Source organism: Ovis canadensis, chromosome 24 (assembly GCF_042477335.2).
Source record: "Ovis canadensis isolate MfBH-ARS-UI-01 breed Bighorn chromosome 24, ARS-UI_OviCan_v2, whole genome shotgun sequence".
In the NCBI taxonomy this organism is placed as follows: Eukaryota; Metazoa; Chordata; class Mammalia; order Artiodactyla; family Bovidae; genus Ovis; species Ovis canadensis.
In genome coordinates, this window is record NC_091268.1 from 16,312,892 (window position 1) to 16,327,668 (window position 14,777).

At 61.9% G+C, this 14,777-nt stretch overlaps 1 protein-coding gene across 3 annotated transcripts; it reads left to right on the plus strand.

Annotated features, from left to right (window-relative positions):
• The first annotated feature begins 2,810 nt into the window (after window positions 1–2,810).
• UBE2I (ubiquitin conjugating enzyme E2 I) lies at window positions 2,811–14,532 on the plus strand. Of its 3 annotated transcripts, none has more exons than XM_069569908.1 (7): window positions 2,811–3,079; window positions 7,417–7,492; window positions 7,646–7,729; window positions 8,505–8,577; window positions 11,881–11,990; window positions 12,080–12,159; window positions 13,935–14,532. In XM_069569908.1, exons 2-7 carry the CDS (start codon window positions 7,427–7,429, stop codon window positions 13,996–13,998), a joined length of 477 nt encoding a protein of 158 aa, XP_069426009.1. In that variant the 5' UTR covers window positions 2,811–3,079; window positions 7,417–7,426; the 3' UTR covers window positions 13,999–14,532. The 3 variants fall into 3 exon arrangements, with proteins under 3 accessions (XP_069426009.1, XP_069426011.1, XP_069426010.1); XM_069569909.1 differs by lacking the exon at window positions 2,811–3,079 and adding an exon at window positions 3,541–3,953; XM_069569910.1 differs by lacking the exons at window positions 11,881–11,990; window positions 12,080–12,159; window positions 13,935–14,532 and adding an exon at window positions 9,412–10,790 and having other exon boundaries at window positions 2,948–3,079.
• The last annotated feature ends 245 nt before the right edge of the window (window positions 14,533–14,777 follow it).

Consider the following 14,777-nt stretch of genomic DNA (forward strand, 5'->3'; position numbering starts at 1 on the left):
GAGCACCCTTTCTCTCTCATTGTCTTGTAGTAGTAAACATGTTCTCCCATCTTAAGATAAAATAAAAACCAACCAATCCTTTCTTAGCCCCGGGCTCAATAACAAGGCAGGGAGTGAATGAACCTATGACCAGTTAGGAAGGCACCCCCACCCCACATCCTCAGTCTGTTTCATGGGGGTTGGGAGCCAGGCTCTGTTGGGGCCACGTTCTTTCTGCTCTGAATGTCCAGCTGCCCCAGGTGACGTTATCCTCCACTCGTAGAAAGGCTCGTGACCATCAAATATTTCTCACCCTGGTGGCTCAGCTCTCTGCAGGACACATGGGAGCATAAATAAAGACCCACCCTTTCCCAGTCGGTGGGCACCCATCCTATGCCTCCTTGGCACGCTTTGCAACCCACAGATACCCCCAGAGTGGGAAGTCCAGAAGTTTGGTTCTCTGAGGATGGCTCCCAAGCTCAGGGAGACAGATGCAGTCCTTGCAAGCCCTGGACCTTCCCATCTTCCAGATTTTTCCACGGCAATTGAACCAAAAACGTTTTATGTAACCACCATCTCACACAAGCCTTTTCCATATTCCAGCCAATACTCTTTAATTTGCATTTCTTTAGCGACTAGTGGTGTTGAGCATCTTTTCACGTGCTCATTGGCCATTTGTATGTCTTCTTTGGAGAAAAGTCTTTTCAGACCCTGTGCTTGTTTTTGAACTGGGTTTGTTCTGTTGATGTTGAATTGTAGGCACTCTTTATATATTCTAAATGCTAACCCCTTATCAGATATGTAATCTGTGTTTTTTCTCCTATTCTGTGGGTCACCATTTCACCCTGGTAATAATGTCCTCTGATGCACAATCTTGACGTTTGATTCATTTAGTTTTTCCTTTTTAGCTGCCTCTGCTTTTGGTGTCACATCCAAGAAATGATTGCCAAATCCAGTGTCATGAAGATTTTTCCGTTTTCTTCTAAGGGTTTTATAGTTTGAGCTCTTCTGCTTAGGTCTTTGAGTTGGTTCTGTATGTGGTGTGAGGTAGGGGTGGATTTTCTTCCTCTTTAACTCAGCCCCTGGAGCAGCAGCCCCTACACACAGACCTCCCAGGGCCTGACCCTCAACAGCCACCTGAGGGAGCTAGCGGTGGCACCCCTACTCTAGGCAGCTGCCAATCACACCTACTACCTCTTCCCCCCACAGTGGGCACTTGATCAGGCACAGTCCTCCAGGATCCTCTCCCAGCAATGGCCACCACTTTTCACCGGCAAATGTTACTGGACTGGGTGACTTCCCCGTGCAGCCCTGCGCAAACCTCCCCGGTACCCTCACAAAAAAGATGGTGCTGGCACTAAGCCCATGCTCCTGGGGTTCTTAAAACTGTAGCTCAGTGGTCAAGTGCTACATGGCAGGCCCACGTGGGACACTTGTTAAAACACAAACTTCTACTCGGAGCCGACGAACCAAGGCTGGGGACCCAGAGAACAGATGTCTCAGATAAGCCCCTGATCCTGGCATCTGCCCCGGTGAATAGACAGGGGAGGCAGTGTCCCAGAGCAGGCCCACGCTGGGTCACTGTGGGGACACAGGAGCCGGCAGCACCTTTGGACTTCAGAGCCTCAGAGAGACCTGGAATGTTCACCTGCTGCTCAGGGGGTCTGGGCCCTTACCCGGGACCCCAGGCACTATAACCAGGCCCTCTGGGCCACAGCTGACCCAGAGGCACCCTAGGCAGACTACCTCCCCAGCCCAGCGGAGCTACCAGCCTCAGGAGACGCCCCCACCTCAACCCCACGCCCAGCCCGGGGCCTTCTCAGGGCTAGTGACCATCCTCACTGTGACAGACGGGCTGGGAGCGCTGAACACCTGCTGAGAGCTCTGGCCCAGACGCGGGCCTTGGGACACTAGCCTTGCGGGGGCGGGGGGGGGCGGTGCGGGGCGGTCTGCCCTGGAGGCCAATAGTCTCAGTACAGTGCCAAATAGGGGGCTGCCGGGGGTGAGGGTGGGGAGGATGGAAGGAAACGGAGGAAGGAGGAGACCCAGGGCGAAGGGGTGAATGAATGCAAGCTGGGGGCCGGGGTGGGGGGGCGGTCACCTCCCGCCACTTGACCCCAAAGAGCCCACGGGCGGAGGGGCTGACCTTGGAACGCTCCCTCTTTCCCACTCTGGGCCAGGGGACGGGGGTCGGGGGCCGCTCGACGGAGAGGCGCCCAGCGTGGCCGGGAAGGACAAGCGTTCGCGCGTGGGTTCGGGGCGGACCTGAGACCCCGGCCACAGGGGCCCAGCCCTGCCCCTGCTCCTCCCCCACCCGCCCGGACCACCCGGCGCCCCTCCCCCCAGGCCAGCCCCTGGGTTAGGGAGCGTCTGCACTTCTCCTCCCGTCGGTCGGGCCCGCACTTGGTCTTGTGTACGGGGCCTGCTCATTGGGCACATTAGACGGATGCCCCGCCCAGGGCCCCGAGTTGGCCAATCGCAAGGGGTTTCACAGCATGCCGTAGGCGAGAGATTGTCACCGTGCTGCGACGCTTGGGGGATCCCTAGGCCTCAGTGGTCGTTGCTCCTCCGCCCCGGGCCCTAGCCTCGAGGAGACCTCCGGGACCGCTGCCTGGGGAGGTGCCCGCGGGGCATCCGGAGAGCCCGGGGAGATCTCGGCCGCCCTGCTTCCCCGCCGCTACCCGGCCGGTCCTCGCGAGGAACAGTGCCCCGCGAAGGGGAGTTTGCAGACGCTCCCTCACACCCGGGACGCGGCCCCTTTAAGGACGCAGGTGTCCATGGCGCCGCCTGACTGGAAAGCCGCCTCCGGGCCGGGCTCCCGAGCGGGGCCCGGGGCGCGGGCGCGCGGCGGCGGGACACGGGCAGCGGGCGGCGCTCGGCGGCGCGGGCGGCGCGGGGCTGGCGGTGGCGGCGGCGGGGTGCGAGCCAGGCACGCGGCGGGCAGGCCCCGCAGGCCCCGCCCCGCCCCGCCCGCGCCGGGGTCCTCGAGCGCTCGGGCTGCGCGCGGAGCGGGCTCGGGAGGGAAGTCCCGAGACAAAGGGAGCGCAGCCGCCGCCGCCGCCGCCTAGTACGCCTCGCTCGCCGGGCCGGGCCGCCCGAGGTGAGCGCCGCGGGGCGGGCGCCGGGCCGCGGGGGCCCAAAACTCCGCTGCCGGCGGGTCCGGCCGGGCAGGCGCCCTCCGCGCGCGGCCCGGCCCGTTCCCGGGGACCGGCCCGCCCCGGGCTGCTGACGCTGCGGCGGGGGCCAGCCCGCCGGGCTCCCTTAGGGTAGCCCGGCCCCCGGCCCGCCGCGGCCTCGGCCCGCGAGGTGGGGGCGTCTTCTCCGGGCGCGCGCTCGGGGCGAGTCGCGTCCGGGGCGGCCGACGGCGCGCTCGGCTCGGGCCGCGCTGACAGGAGCGCCAAGCCCTCCGCTCAGGCGGAGCGTTTCCGGGGTCACGGTCTGCGCGCGAACCTGTGGCGCGTTCCAGCCTGGTAGAGGACGCGCTGCACAAAGAGTGCAAAGCCGCGCGCTGCAGGAGCGCCGGCGCGTTTGGGGGTGGCGTGTGATGCCTGGAAACGAAAACAAGCCAGAGCTCTTGCGCCTCCGAGCTCCGCTCGCCGTTGCGGGGGACCCACCGAGTGTTCGCTCTTCCCTTGACGGGGAGATCTCGTCCCAAGACCGCTTTATACCAATTGCACGGCGGCTGGAGCTGATAGTTTTCGCGAGTAAGAGGAAGGCGAGGGAATGATTAGCTGGGCTGATGGTAACGGCCAGCAGCTGTCCTTGAATCACAGAAGTAACTGGTTTGGTTTGTACGATTTGAAAACAAGCTCCGTTGGCAGTTTCTCCCCGGTTTGTGGAGTTGGCTTTCGTTGGTCTGCTCTTAAGCCCGTGGTCCTCTGTGTTTCTTGCTCCCAAGGAAACTGCCTTTGGACGGAGAACCTGCCCAGCAGCAGGGGGAGAAGGAGCCCACGTTTGTGCTGACTTGATTTTGGGTGGGTTGGGGGTGAATTCTGCATCGTGCTGCACGTGAGTCTCGCTGGGGGTTTGGGCTTGCTTTGGAAACAGCTGGGCGTCCTGGGAGGCGTGTCAGGAAAGACCAGGGAAGTGCCCCTGGGCTGGAGGATCTCCTGAGCGCAGGTGAAGCCAGTGCCTTCCTTCTCCTGGCGAGCTTACGTTTGGGTGGGAAAGCCCACCAAGGGCCGCGAGCCTTTATCGGTTTCATCCTGGGCCGACCTCTGGGCTCACAGTGCTATCGCCCGTTTTACCGGTGAGAAGGTTGAAGGGGAAGAGGGAAGCCGTTGGCCCTCACCTGCAGCCGGTAAGTGGCTTCAGAGATTGATCTGAGAAGCGTGGGTTCAAGCACAGCCCACGCTGGAGAAGGGTGGCTGCAGACTTCAAGGGTCTGCCCCAGACCCGGATCCTGTGCTTCAGGCTGTCTCTAGCAGGTCATAGATACCCGATCTTTGCCTCTTAGTGATTTTGCTGCCCTGAAGACTGCGCACACTTAACAGCTCCTTAAGTGCCTCCCTGTCAGTTGGGAAAAGCTGATTGGATTCTAAGTGGGATGCTGAAGGAGTGGTTCCGTGTTGTAATTAAAATGTAGCAAATTGGCTGCTTTCTCCTGGGCAGCGAGGCCAGCCTCTCTCTGGGCGGGGGCAGGTGTGCGCCTGTGACTCCGCCCTGGCTGCAGCATCTGTCTTTCAGGTGCCCAGTTTGGTTCTCACCCCCAAGGACGGGGTTGCAGCAGCTCTTGTGGGACACCCCTCCCATTACTTTCTGCACCTGAGACAGTCACAGCTGGCGCCCCAACAGGGTCTGCTGAGGCGGCTTTGTTCCTTGTCAGTAGAAGAGGTGGCCTGTGGCGGGGTCCTGGCATGCGGTCAGCAGGCATGCGGCACTGAGGATCACCCCGCCGGCCTTTTCTACATCCTGGCCTAGCCATGCCGCTCCAGAGCCCTCGAGTGCCAGCTTGCCCATTCCAGAACCCATGTGCTGCCCAGGCTCCAGGAACCAGTCTTGAAGCCTTGCTGAGCGCAGACTCAGCAGGAACTTCACAGTGCACGGAGAGCCAGGCTGCTTGTCTCTGCCACTGAGCTCCCGTGTGGGACAGTTTAGAGGTGGTCCTGGCCCGTGAGGGGCTCGTGTAGGATTTCCGCACATCCCTAAGCCCCCACCAGGGGAGGGAGAGGCGTTCCCATCTGCCCTGGTGATGAGGCGGGGGCAAGTTCTGTTTAGAAGGGTGATGTGAAGTGAAGGGTTTTCAGGCTTCAGGATTACTGCCCTCATGTTCCCATGGACTTGAAAGCTGCTTGGCACTCCCCTCTGCTCTGCCAGCTCCCCACCTGAGGGAAGTGACCCCAGCATCTCCCACTCTGTCCTGTTTGTGGACAGTCTGGTGCTGCAGGCACTGCCCAGGTGGCCAGCAACCACCACTAGGACCCAGGGGCACCAGCACGCCCACGTCAGCCTTCGGGCAGCCGCACTTGTGGTCTTCAACTTATATCACATGAATGAATGAAAATACCAGATGGGTGTGCACGTGTAGGGAAGGAGACCCCAGACAGGGTCCTGTCCATCAGGTCCACAGATGAGGAGGAGGTGAGCGGGCCAGGACTGGAGGTTCGGGGGTGGCAAAGAGAAATTCTCTTTGGGGTGTGGGCCTTCTTGCTTGGGACTTGATCTTGAGGTTGGGCAGGGTTAGAGCCTTTGAAGAGTGTCCTCAGTGGTCAGAGCCGGGCAGCAGCTCCTGTCACCAGGCCTCCTGCGTGGGAGCTAGAGTTTCACGCTCGCTTTCCCTTGTGTTGACACAAGTCTCCGTGTTTCTTGACAACTCACAGCACCCAGTTGTCTGGTGTCTGCAGTAAGTCACCCCACTTCCTGGACCCTGGGCTCCTGGGTGAGGCTGGAGTTTGTGATGGCAATCCCAGCCCCGCCTCCCATATGCTTGCTTATTGGGGAGTGGTCCAAGAGCCAGACCCCTACAGAGTTCTGGCTCTTTGAGGCCACTGGGCCTGGGAACAAGCAGCCAGAGAAGCAGCCGCCCAGGGCCTGGCTCTGCTGTTGACCTGCTGACCTGACCCTGCTCCCCTGCACAGATGTGGGCACACCAGAGTGGCCACCAGCAGCCAGTGCTGGGACAAGGTCGCCACTTGGCTTGCTGGAGAAGTTGGGGGTCAGCCTGAGCCAAGTGATGGTGGGCCAGGGGCCTTGGTGAAAAACGGCCCTTCTACCCCTCGGTTTGACTTAAGGCTTCGCCCCCAGTGGGCAGGTTACCTTCTGGGTCTTTCCTTCTCATCTCTGACCTGGGCTTGGTCCCCTGCTTTGGGGCAGGGCCAGCACCGCTGGGAGGTATGGCCGGTTTCTTGTTCTGTCTTTGGTGGAAGTTTGTTTTGTGGCTGTGGAAGGCACGGCTTGTTGTCCTAGGAGCTTCCAGTTGCTGGGCCTCTCCCCTGCCAGAGGCGCAAGGTAGGGTGAGCTGGCCACCCCAGCAGATGTGCCCGGCTCAGAGACCCTCCCCTCAGTATGGTTAAAGTCGTGCTTGTGGAGGTACTTGATTCGGAGTACTCTCTGATGTTCCCATGGACTTGAAGACCAGCGAACACACTTAGGGTCAGATTCCCCAGAAGGTTCTGTGGCCTCTGGGGCCGGGTTCCTGTGGGCGGGAGGGCGGCGAGGGCAGTGGGGTTCTGACCTGGGCCTGTGCCTGGTCTGGTCGGCGCACGGGGTCAGCCGCCCTGGGACGTGACCCAACAGCATCAGGCGATGGATCTGTGTGCTGATGGCCCAGCCTTGAGGGTCTGGGTTCCAGAGGTGGGGTGAGGAGGGCATTCAGAAGTGACTGGGGGCCCCAGCAGCCTGGCTACAGGGTCCACTGCACCTTTTGCTGACTTCCCCAAAGTCCAGGGGACAGGCGGCGTGGTGGCGGGTCCTTGGGTGGGGTGTCAGATGAGGAAGTGGCAGGGCCATGGACGGCCTGCTGGTGGAGTTTGCTGGAGGCTGGGCTTGTGTGGCCCCTGCCCCTCATGTGATTGAGCTGCTCTCTGCCCAGGGCTGCCTTCCAGAACACAGGCTCCCCTCCTGGCTGGGCCCGAGCATGGATTCTGGCAGCACCCTCACATCCCTGTGCCCAGTGACCGCCCCCCAGGTCTCAGGCCGGCCCCCTGGGTGTCCCTGTCTTGCTCCTGCCTCTCCTAGTGATATCGCGGTCCCTGTCACTCCAGCCGGAGTTGCAGGACAAAGAGGGCAGGGCTGCTACTGGGCGCGGGGGGCGCCCCAGGAGGCACGACCCCCATGCAGACCCCAGGCGGAAGCATGCCCAGAGAGCCTGTGAGGCGGCCGGGGGCCTTCATTTGCTTGCTCCTCAGAATCAAGTCTGGGGCTGGGCCAGGCGTGGGGTGAGGGGCGGAGGGCCCGCAGATACCTTTGCTCATCACACGTTCTGCCCGGCTCTTCCAGGGACGCGAACATGTCGGGGATCGCCCTCAGCAGACTCGCCCAGGAGAGGAAAGCTTGGAGAAAAGACCACCCGTTTGTAAGGAAAGCTTTATTTCTGCATGCAGCAGGGTGACGGCGTCCCCTGCCCGGAATGCCTGCTCCCTGCGGGTCCTCGCTTGGCCGGGGCTGTGCTGGAGGGCTGGTCCCGGGGTGGGCCCGGTGCCAACACGCTCATGCTCTTCCCTCGCAGGGTTTCGTGGCCGTCCCAACAAAGAACCCTGATGGCACGATGAACCTCATGAATTGGGAGTGCGCCATTCCTGGGAAGAAGGGGGTAAGAGGGGCCGCCCCTTCAGAAGGACCCAGGCAGGCCCTGGTCCCGTCCCCTGGCCAGGGGACAAGGTTAGGGTGACACGTGCCCCCTGGGCAGTCTTACTTCAGAGAGGAGCTGGGCTGCAGCAGGTGGGGAGTGCACCGTGGGGCCCCGTGTCTGGGAGCAGGGGGAGCCCTGGAGGGGTGGAGGGGGACGTGCTGAGGCTGAAGCGGTGCTCCCAGGGCTGAGGCGGAGGGGCTTTGAGCCTCGGACCCTGGCAGATCCTTAGATGCAGAAGCGACCTCTGTCGGCCTGGTGTCCTTCACTCGGCGCCACAGCGCCGCTGGGTACACTGGAACTGGCACGTTGGAAGCTTTTGTGGGCTTCGGGGGCGGAAGGAAGGAGACCACTGAGGTGCCCAGGCGTTGACAGGGCTCCGACCCCGCACCCCTCCCTGTGGTTGGCACGAAGGTGCAGCAGGAGTGGCGGTGGGGGGATGCTCTGTGGAGCCGGGAGGCTGCCTGGGCCCGTGGGGTGTCTGGGGGTGGCTTCACAGAATGTCCCTCCCAGGGAGCCCCCTCCGTGAGTCTTTACCACACCTGCTGGTGTGGGTCCAGGGCCAGGTACTTCCCCAGGGAAGGCCCTTTCCGTCTCCCCTTGGGGCCATAGAGGCCCCAGGAGTCCCAGGGAGCTGCCTAGGGGCCCTCCTCCTGGGGGTGCTCCGGAGCCCCTGGCTCCCTTGCCCCTCTGGGGACTGGCCACCAGCACTCCTGATCACAGTTTCATTGCCCAACAGACCCCATGGGAAGGAGGCTTGTTTAAACTACGGATGCTGTTCAAAGACGATTACCCATCCTCACCGCCAAAATGTAAGTAGGACGAGGTCCTCAGGAGTCAGCCGCTCCCGCCGTGTTCAGCGGGCGGTCCAGGTCCCCCTGGAGAGCCTGGGCCCGGGGAGCCACGCTTGTGTTCCCATCTGCTCCTGGCGGCTCCGCTAGAACCTTTGCTCCCCGAGGTGGGCAGTGGGTGTGAGTCTGTTTCCACCCCAGTGGCGGGAGTGCACGTAACAGGCTCAGATCTCAGAACCAGACTCTCATCCCTGGGGTCCCTGGACCCTTGGTGCCCTGCAGGGACTAGCTGCCACCATCTTCCAGCCCTGGAGGGAGGCAGGTGTATGGAAGGGCTGCGGTCTGGAGCCTCCACTGCTTCGGGTTTTGTTGCCTGTTGGGATTTAATACCTGGTGGTGCTGTGTATCGACCCTGTGTGGGTGGCGCATTGGCGCCTCCAGAGAAGGCGCGGGAGGAGCAGGCCCGGCTGTGTCTAAGGTGGTGCTGAGGCAGACCTCCACAAGCAGGTCCGCAGAGCTCAGGCAGGGCCAGGCCCCTCCTCTTGGCAGCTGGAAATCAGCAAACGCTGCGGCTGGTTCGTTGAGCGCATTAGCTCATGCCCAGCGCGTCGGGCAAGACTGTGTCGGCATTCAGTCTGGTGCTTGGTGATTCAGGAGTGTTGTCTGTCACAAAGGCAAGGCTGGGAGAATCTCTGAAGACAGTCAGCCCCTCGGCAGGACACTGACTTCATTTGGGTTGCTCTTCGCTGCTTCGATTTTTTGCCACATAGTTACTACCTTAAAGAGCATCTTTAAGGAATGAGATAAATTGTAGCAGCTTTCTTCGTCTGTCCCACCCTGTGTTGGAATTCCAAGCTGATCCAGCCAGACCGGAAGAGGAAACCCCCGTGGAATTGGAGGACAAGCCTACAGCCAGTATTTCTCCAAGTCTAAGGCTGCTGAATGAAAGAGCAGTTCACAAAAGTCTATTTTCCTGTGATTACCAGAGATGGCATCTTCTAAAGTATACTACACGCATCAAATACCACTGGGTAAATCCAACCGATGTAAGGCCTCACTGCTGGAAAAAAACATAGAAAATAATTTTAAAGGGAATTCCCTGGCGGTCCAGCGGTTAGGACTCCACGCTTTCACCACTGCAGGCAGGGGTTCAGTCCCTGGTTGGGGGACTAAGATCCCACAAGCCCTGCAGTGTGGCCAAAAAAAGAGGCCTCGGCAAGGACCCGGGCCGCCTCAAGCCCTGGCAGGACGAGCGTGTGCGGCGCGGGGGCGCGGGGGCCGCCCCTGCCCTCGGCTCTGCTTGCGGGTCCAGTGTGATCAGGCAGACTTCTGTCAGCTGCTGCCCGGGCTGAAACGCGGGGGAGGCAAGTGCTGACAGTAGCCCCGGCCTTGGCACTCTGGCTGGGGCCGGGGGGTCCTGAGGCCCAGGCCGGGGCTCGTCAGGTGGGAGCCCACCCTGACAGGGGCGCAGGCCTGCGGAGCAGAGGCCAGCCGCATACGATTGGTTGGGGTGGGGGGCGGGTGGGAGAAGAGGGACGGGCACTCCCGGGGATCCTGGCGCCCAGAGGAAGAGGAGCTGCTGGGGAGACAGCCTCCCTCATGTTGGTGGACGAGAGCCCTTAACTGGAAATACCAGGGGGAAAGCGATGAGCTGGGCGGCCCTGGAGTCAGGACTGTGCCCTCCCCCAGGGCAGTGTGCGTGAGGAGGAGGGATGGATGTGTCTGTCGTCAGTTCTTTCCTCACATTCGCCGGAGCCCCCGCACGCTGGTGAGGAGAAGCAAGCAGCCGTCAGCTCGGACAGCCCTTCGCGGAAGAGGCTCTCCAGCTGGCCGGTGGCCCGGGAGGGCACCCAGCTCCTCGTGGACACTGTGGGGGGCAGCCCAGCGGCCCTGAGTGCTCCCTGGAGAGCGCTCGGCAGGCCTCCTGAGGCTGCACGTGACGCCTGTCCCTGGACTGGTGCTCCCTGAGGAGCCCAGCAGAAGGCCAGAGAGACCTGGGGCAGCCCTTGAGTCTGCACAGTGGGCAGAGGTCAGTCTGCGCAGAGGGAAGGAGGGCCCGCACGTGCCGGAGACGGGAGGCGCTGACCGTGTTCAGTTGGGGTCAGCCATGCCCGTGAGGCGGGGTAAGGTCACGGCGGGGCTTGGGGTCCTGGTGCTAGGCCAGCGTCTTTGCACGAGAAGCAGGATCGCTGCCTCAGGTTCAGTTAAAGATGGGAAGCGACATCTACCAAAAAGCACGACTAAAGGAGCAAAGAGACGGACTCGAAGTGGCGGACAGACACCTGACCGTGGGCCTGTGTCCTGCGTGTTTGTATACAAAGAGCGTCTGCAAGCCAGCAAGAACGACGTGCCAGAGATCGAGGAAGAGCTTCCCAGAGGAGCAGCCCTGACCAGGCATGGCGGGCCGCACATCAGCACCATGGCCGGCGGGCACCACCGGGCTGGCACGGTAGGAAAGCCTGGGAGCCTGAAGACCCACTGGCAGCGTGTGAATTGATGCAGCCGCCGTGCGAACCAGCAGCATCTGCTCAAGTGGCAGTTTCACGCTGAGGAGGCCTTGTGGCTCCATTCATAGTGGCTGAGCTGTGCCCTGGTGTTCGTAGGCCAGCGCCCAGGCCTGCCAGCGAGGCCTGCGTGGTAGTGGGGTGGGCTGAGCCCAGGCGGGGGCAGGTTTCTCAGAGCTGTTGGACAAGCGGGTGTGCTCACCTTTGGTAACTCGTCAACCACACTGCTGCGCTTGCTGCCCTCTTCCGGGTGTGGCGTGTTTAGACAGAGGGGAAAGTGTCCAGGTGAGGAAAACTGGCCAAAGCAGCAGGTGAGTGAACGGTCCGCGGTGGGGCTCAGGGTGGCAGGCTTTTCCAATTTTGTATGTGTATCTTTTTCCTTAAAGAAGGCGAACTATGTTTTTTGTTCTTGAAGAAAGAGCCTGTGGTCCTAAAAGCCTCTGGTTTTGAAGCAGGAAGAATTTGAAAATGGCCGCTGGTGGGGAAGGGCCCTTGCGTTTCTGCCCGGTGCCCCCCCATCCCCGGCCTCTCGCCTCCCGCTGCAGGGACTCTTTGCCTTCTTCCTGAGCCAGGCCACTGGGAGGCCCTGGGGCAGGGGTCCCGCCCAGGGCGCGGTGCTCTGATGCCACCCCACCCCACCCCCTCACAGCGGGGCCTGCCTTCTGGGCCTGTCCGGTCGGCCTGCTTGCTTCCCCCCGCCGCCTCCCTGGGGCCGGTTAGTTTTTCCCGCCTGGTGTGGGGGAGGAGCGCCAGGGAAGCGGTGGGCCCTGTGCAGGGGACACCTGCCTCCAGAAACGTCTCCTCCCTCCCTGTGCTCCAGGCAAGTTTGAACCGCCGCTGTTCCACCCAAACGTGTACCCCTCGGGCACGGTGTGCCTGTCCATCCTGGAGGAGGACAAGGACTGGCGGCCAGCCATCACCATCAAGCAGGTACGTGCCCACCCCACCCCACCCCCCAGTGGGCCCAGCCCACGGCCAGAGAGCCTGCCCTTCCCACCGCTGTGTTTTCTCTCGTGCAGATCTTATTAGGAATACAGGAACTTCTAAACGAACCAAATATCCAAGACCCAGCTCAAGCAGAGGCCTACACGATCTACTGGTCAGTAGTGACCCACTCACTCGCTGCGCCCTCTCCTTGGCCTCCCTGAAGGCCAGTCTAGGCCGCCCCTGGCGGGCAGGGGAGTGGGTGACGGGGTGTCAGGAGGCGGCACTCGGGGGCTGACCGCTTTGTCTGAGCCCTGATCCAGCTCAGTGGGAACGTTCCTCTGGGTGTGGGCCCTGGAGGAGGGGTGACCGGTGGCCCACTCAACCAGGGACCCCAGCCTCCCGCCTTGGCCTTGCTGCCGCCCCTGGTCTCCCAGCCCCTCTTCCCTGTCCCGCTGGGGCTTGGTGCTTTTCCAGGGGGCGGGGGCGGCTGTAGGGTACAAAGTCAGGCGTCTGCTTCATGCCCAGCCCTTTGCTGCGTGTCCCTCGGGGCCTGTGTCCAGGGTTGGCGCTGAGGGAGGAGGCTGGGGTGATGGAGTCGGGAAGCAGCCATTAACACCTGGCGCTTTTGTCCTTCCCAGGCTGGCCTGGGCGGGGCCTTCAGCCAGGCTGGGGGCTCTGACACCCTGGCCCCACCCTTCCCTGAGGGGGCTGGGGAAAGGAGCCCTGGTGCCGTGATGGCCTGGCACCCAGGGCCTGTCCTTCCTGGAGAGCATGGGGAGGGGGCGAAGCCGAGGCTGGGGCTATCCTCAGGCCCGCTGAACGGCCAGCACCCCAGCTGCCCGAGTCCCCCAAGAGAAGCACCAAGTTACTTCCCCAGAATGGCTCAGGTCCCCGGGCTGGGCCCAGTACTGGCCAAGGGCAGCACGGTGCCTGCCAGCAGGGCAGAGGTCCAGTCCCTGAGCCCCCGGCCTGCTCGCCTCCAGCCTTCAGTCCCCCTGCCTCCTTGGGCCCCTGTTGGGAGCATCACTCATGGTTCTAGCGAGCACGTTCTCACTGCCGGGTTGGGTGTACAGTGACTTCTGCCTGACCCAGAGTTGGCTGCTGGGTGCTGAGTTCTGCACCCTTAGCAGGTAGGGCCAGTGGGTACGCACCCCAGCTGATCCCTGCAACAGGAGCGTGGCCCATAAAGTCAGGGAGTCTCCTGTACCCGTGAGCTTGGGGAACAGTGCCTCAGGCCGGTTTTCCTGGGTTTCCGTGTTGGTGGCGGTGTGCGGCCGGGTGCTGTGGGGACACCACTCCGCGGCGTCCGCGCCCGAGGCCTCCCCAGTGGCGTGGCCAGTGCTGGCCCGCACGCCTGCGTCCCCTGGGGCGCACTGCCTGCTGCAGGCTCCGGTCGCTCTGCCTTGCGCTCGGCTCGAGCTGTCCCGCTGCAGGTGCTGCGGCCATTCCCTAGGGACGGTGCAGGCAGGGGCTCAGCGGGACAGCTTTTGCCTCCCCACGCCTGGCTGGAGGTGACCACTGGGCCTCAGGCTGGGGTCGGCTCGCTGAGGGGTCACGCTTGTTGAGAGCACAGCTTGAGGGAGGGGCCCTGGCTTCCTTTCACACACGTATGTGCGCATCCCTGACGAGCCTCAATTGTGAGTGTCGTCTCCCCCCTGGGGCACAGTGCCCGTTTCATCAGTGGTGGTTCTCACCCTGGAGCCTCCCGCCGTAAGCTTCCTACATGCAGCGCTGAGAGCCAGGGGCAGACCCCCGGGGCTTGTCTGGTTTTGAGGCAGGTGTGCGGACGCTTTGTCTCCTCCACTGACCAGGGTGGTGGAGGCTGCCTCAGAGACAGAGGAGCTGCTGCTCCCTGCTGACTGGTGAGCCCACAGGCTGCCGCAGGCTCCCGGAGCAGCTTGGGCGGCAGCTGCACCTTCTAACACGTCTCTCTTTTGACCTCCTCAGCCAAAACAGAGTGGAATATGAGAAAAGGGTTCGAGCACAAGCCAAGAAGTTTGCTCCCTCATAAGCAGCGACCTGTGGCATCGTAAAAGGAAGGGATTGGTTTGGCAAGAACTTGTTTACAACATTTTTGCAAATCTAACGTTGCTCTACAATTACTGGTCACCTGGGGAGGGTGGGCGGGCGCCATTTTCCATTTCCGCCACTGGTACAGTCTCAGCTCGCTGAATCGCCCAGTTTTTCATACAGGGTCTCTTCCTTCAGTCTTTTGTATTTTTGATTGTTATGTAAAACTTGCTTTTATTTTAATATTGATGTCAGTATTTCAACTGCTGTAAAATTATAAACTTTTATACTTGGATGAGTCCCGAGGAGCGCGTTCCCTTCGCTCGCGGACGCAGGCATGCTCCACGCCGCCCAGAGCTGCACTTAGCCTCCCGCTGGCCGCCCGACACCGGAAAGCAGAGCCGCCCGCCCCCAGCGCCCCAGCGCCCCAGCCAGCCAGCCAGCCAGCCAGCGTCGCGTTTCCGCATCACTTCCTTTGTGTTTATATGGCGTTTGTCTGTGTTGCTGTTTAGAGTAAATAAACTGTTTATATAAAGGTGTTCGTTGCATTATCATCATTAAAAGTGAGGAGGTGGCCTCCGTGTGCCCCCAGCCCGTCCTCTGTTAACAGTGCTGGGCATTCTCTCCCTGCCACGTCAGGCTCGGGGCTGCGGGCGCCGGAGGGTCAGGTCTGCTCAGGCCGGAACTGGCATCCAGACGCTTGTCAAGCTTGCAGGCCCAGGCCGGGCAGGCGGGAGGACCATGGTCTAGGCGGCTCCCCCCCAGTGCCAATGTGTGGCT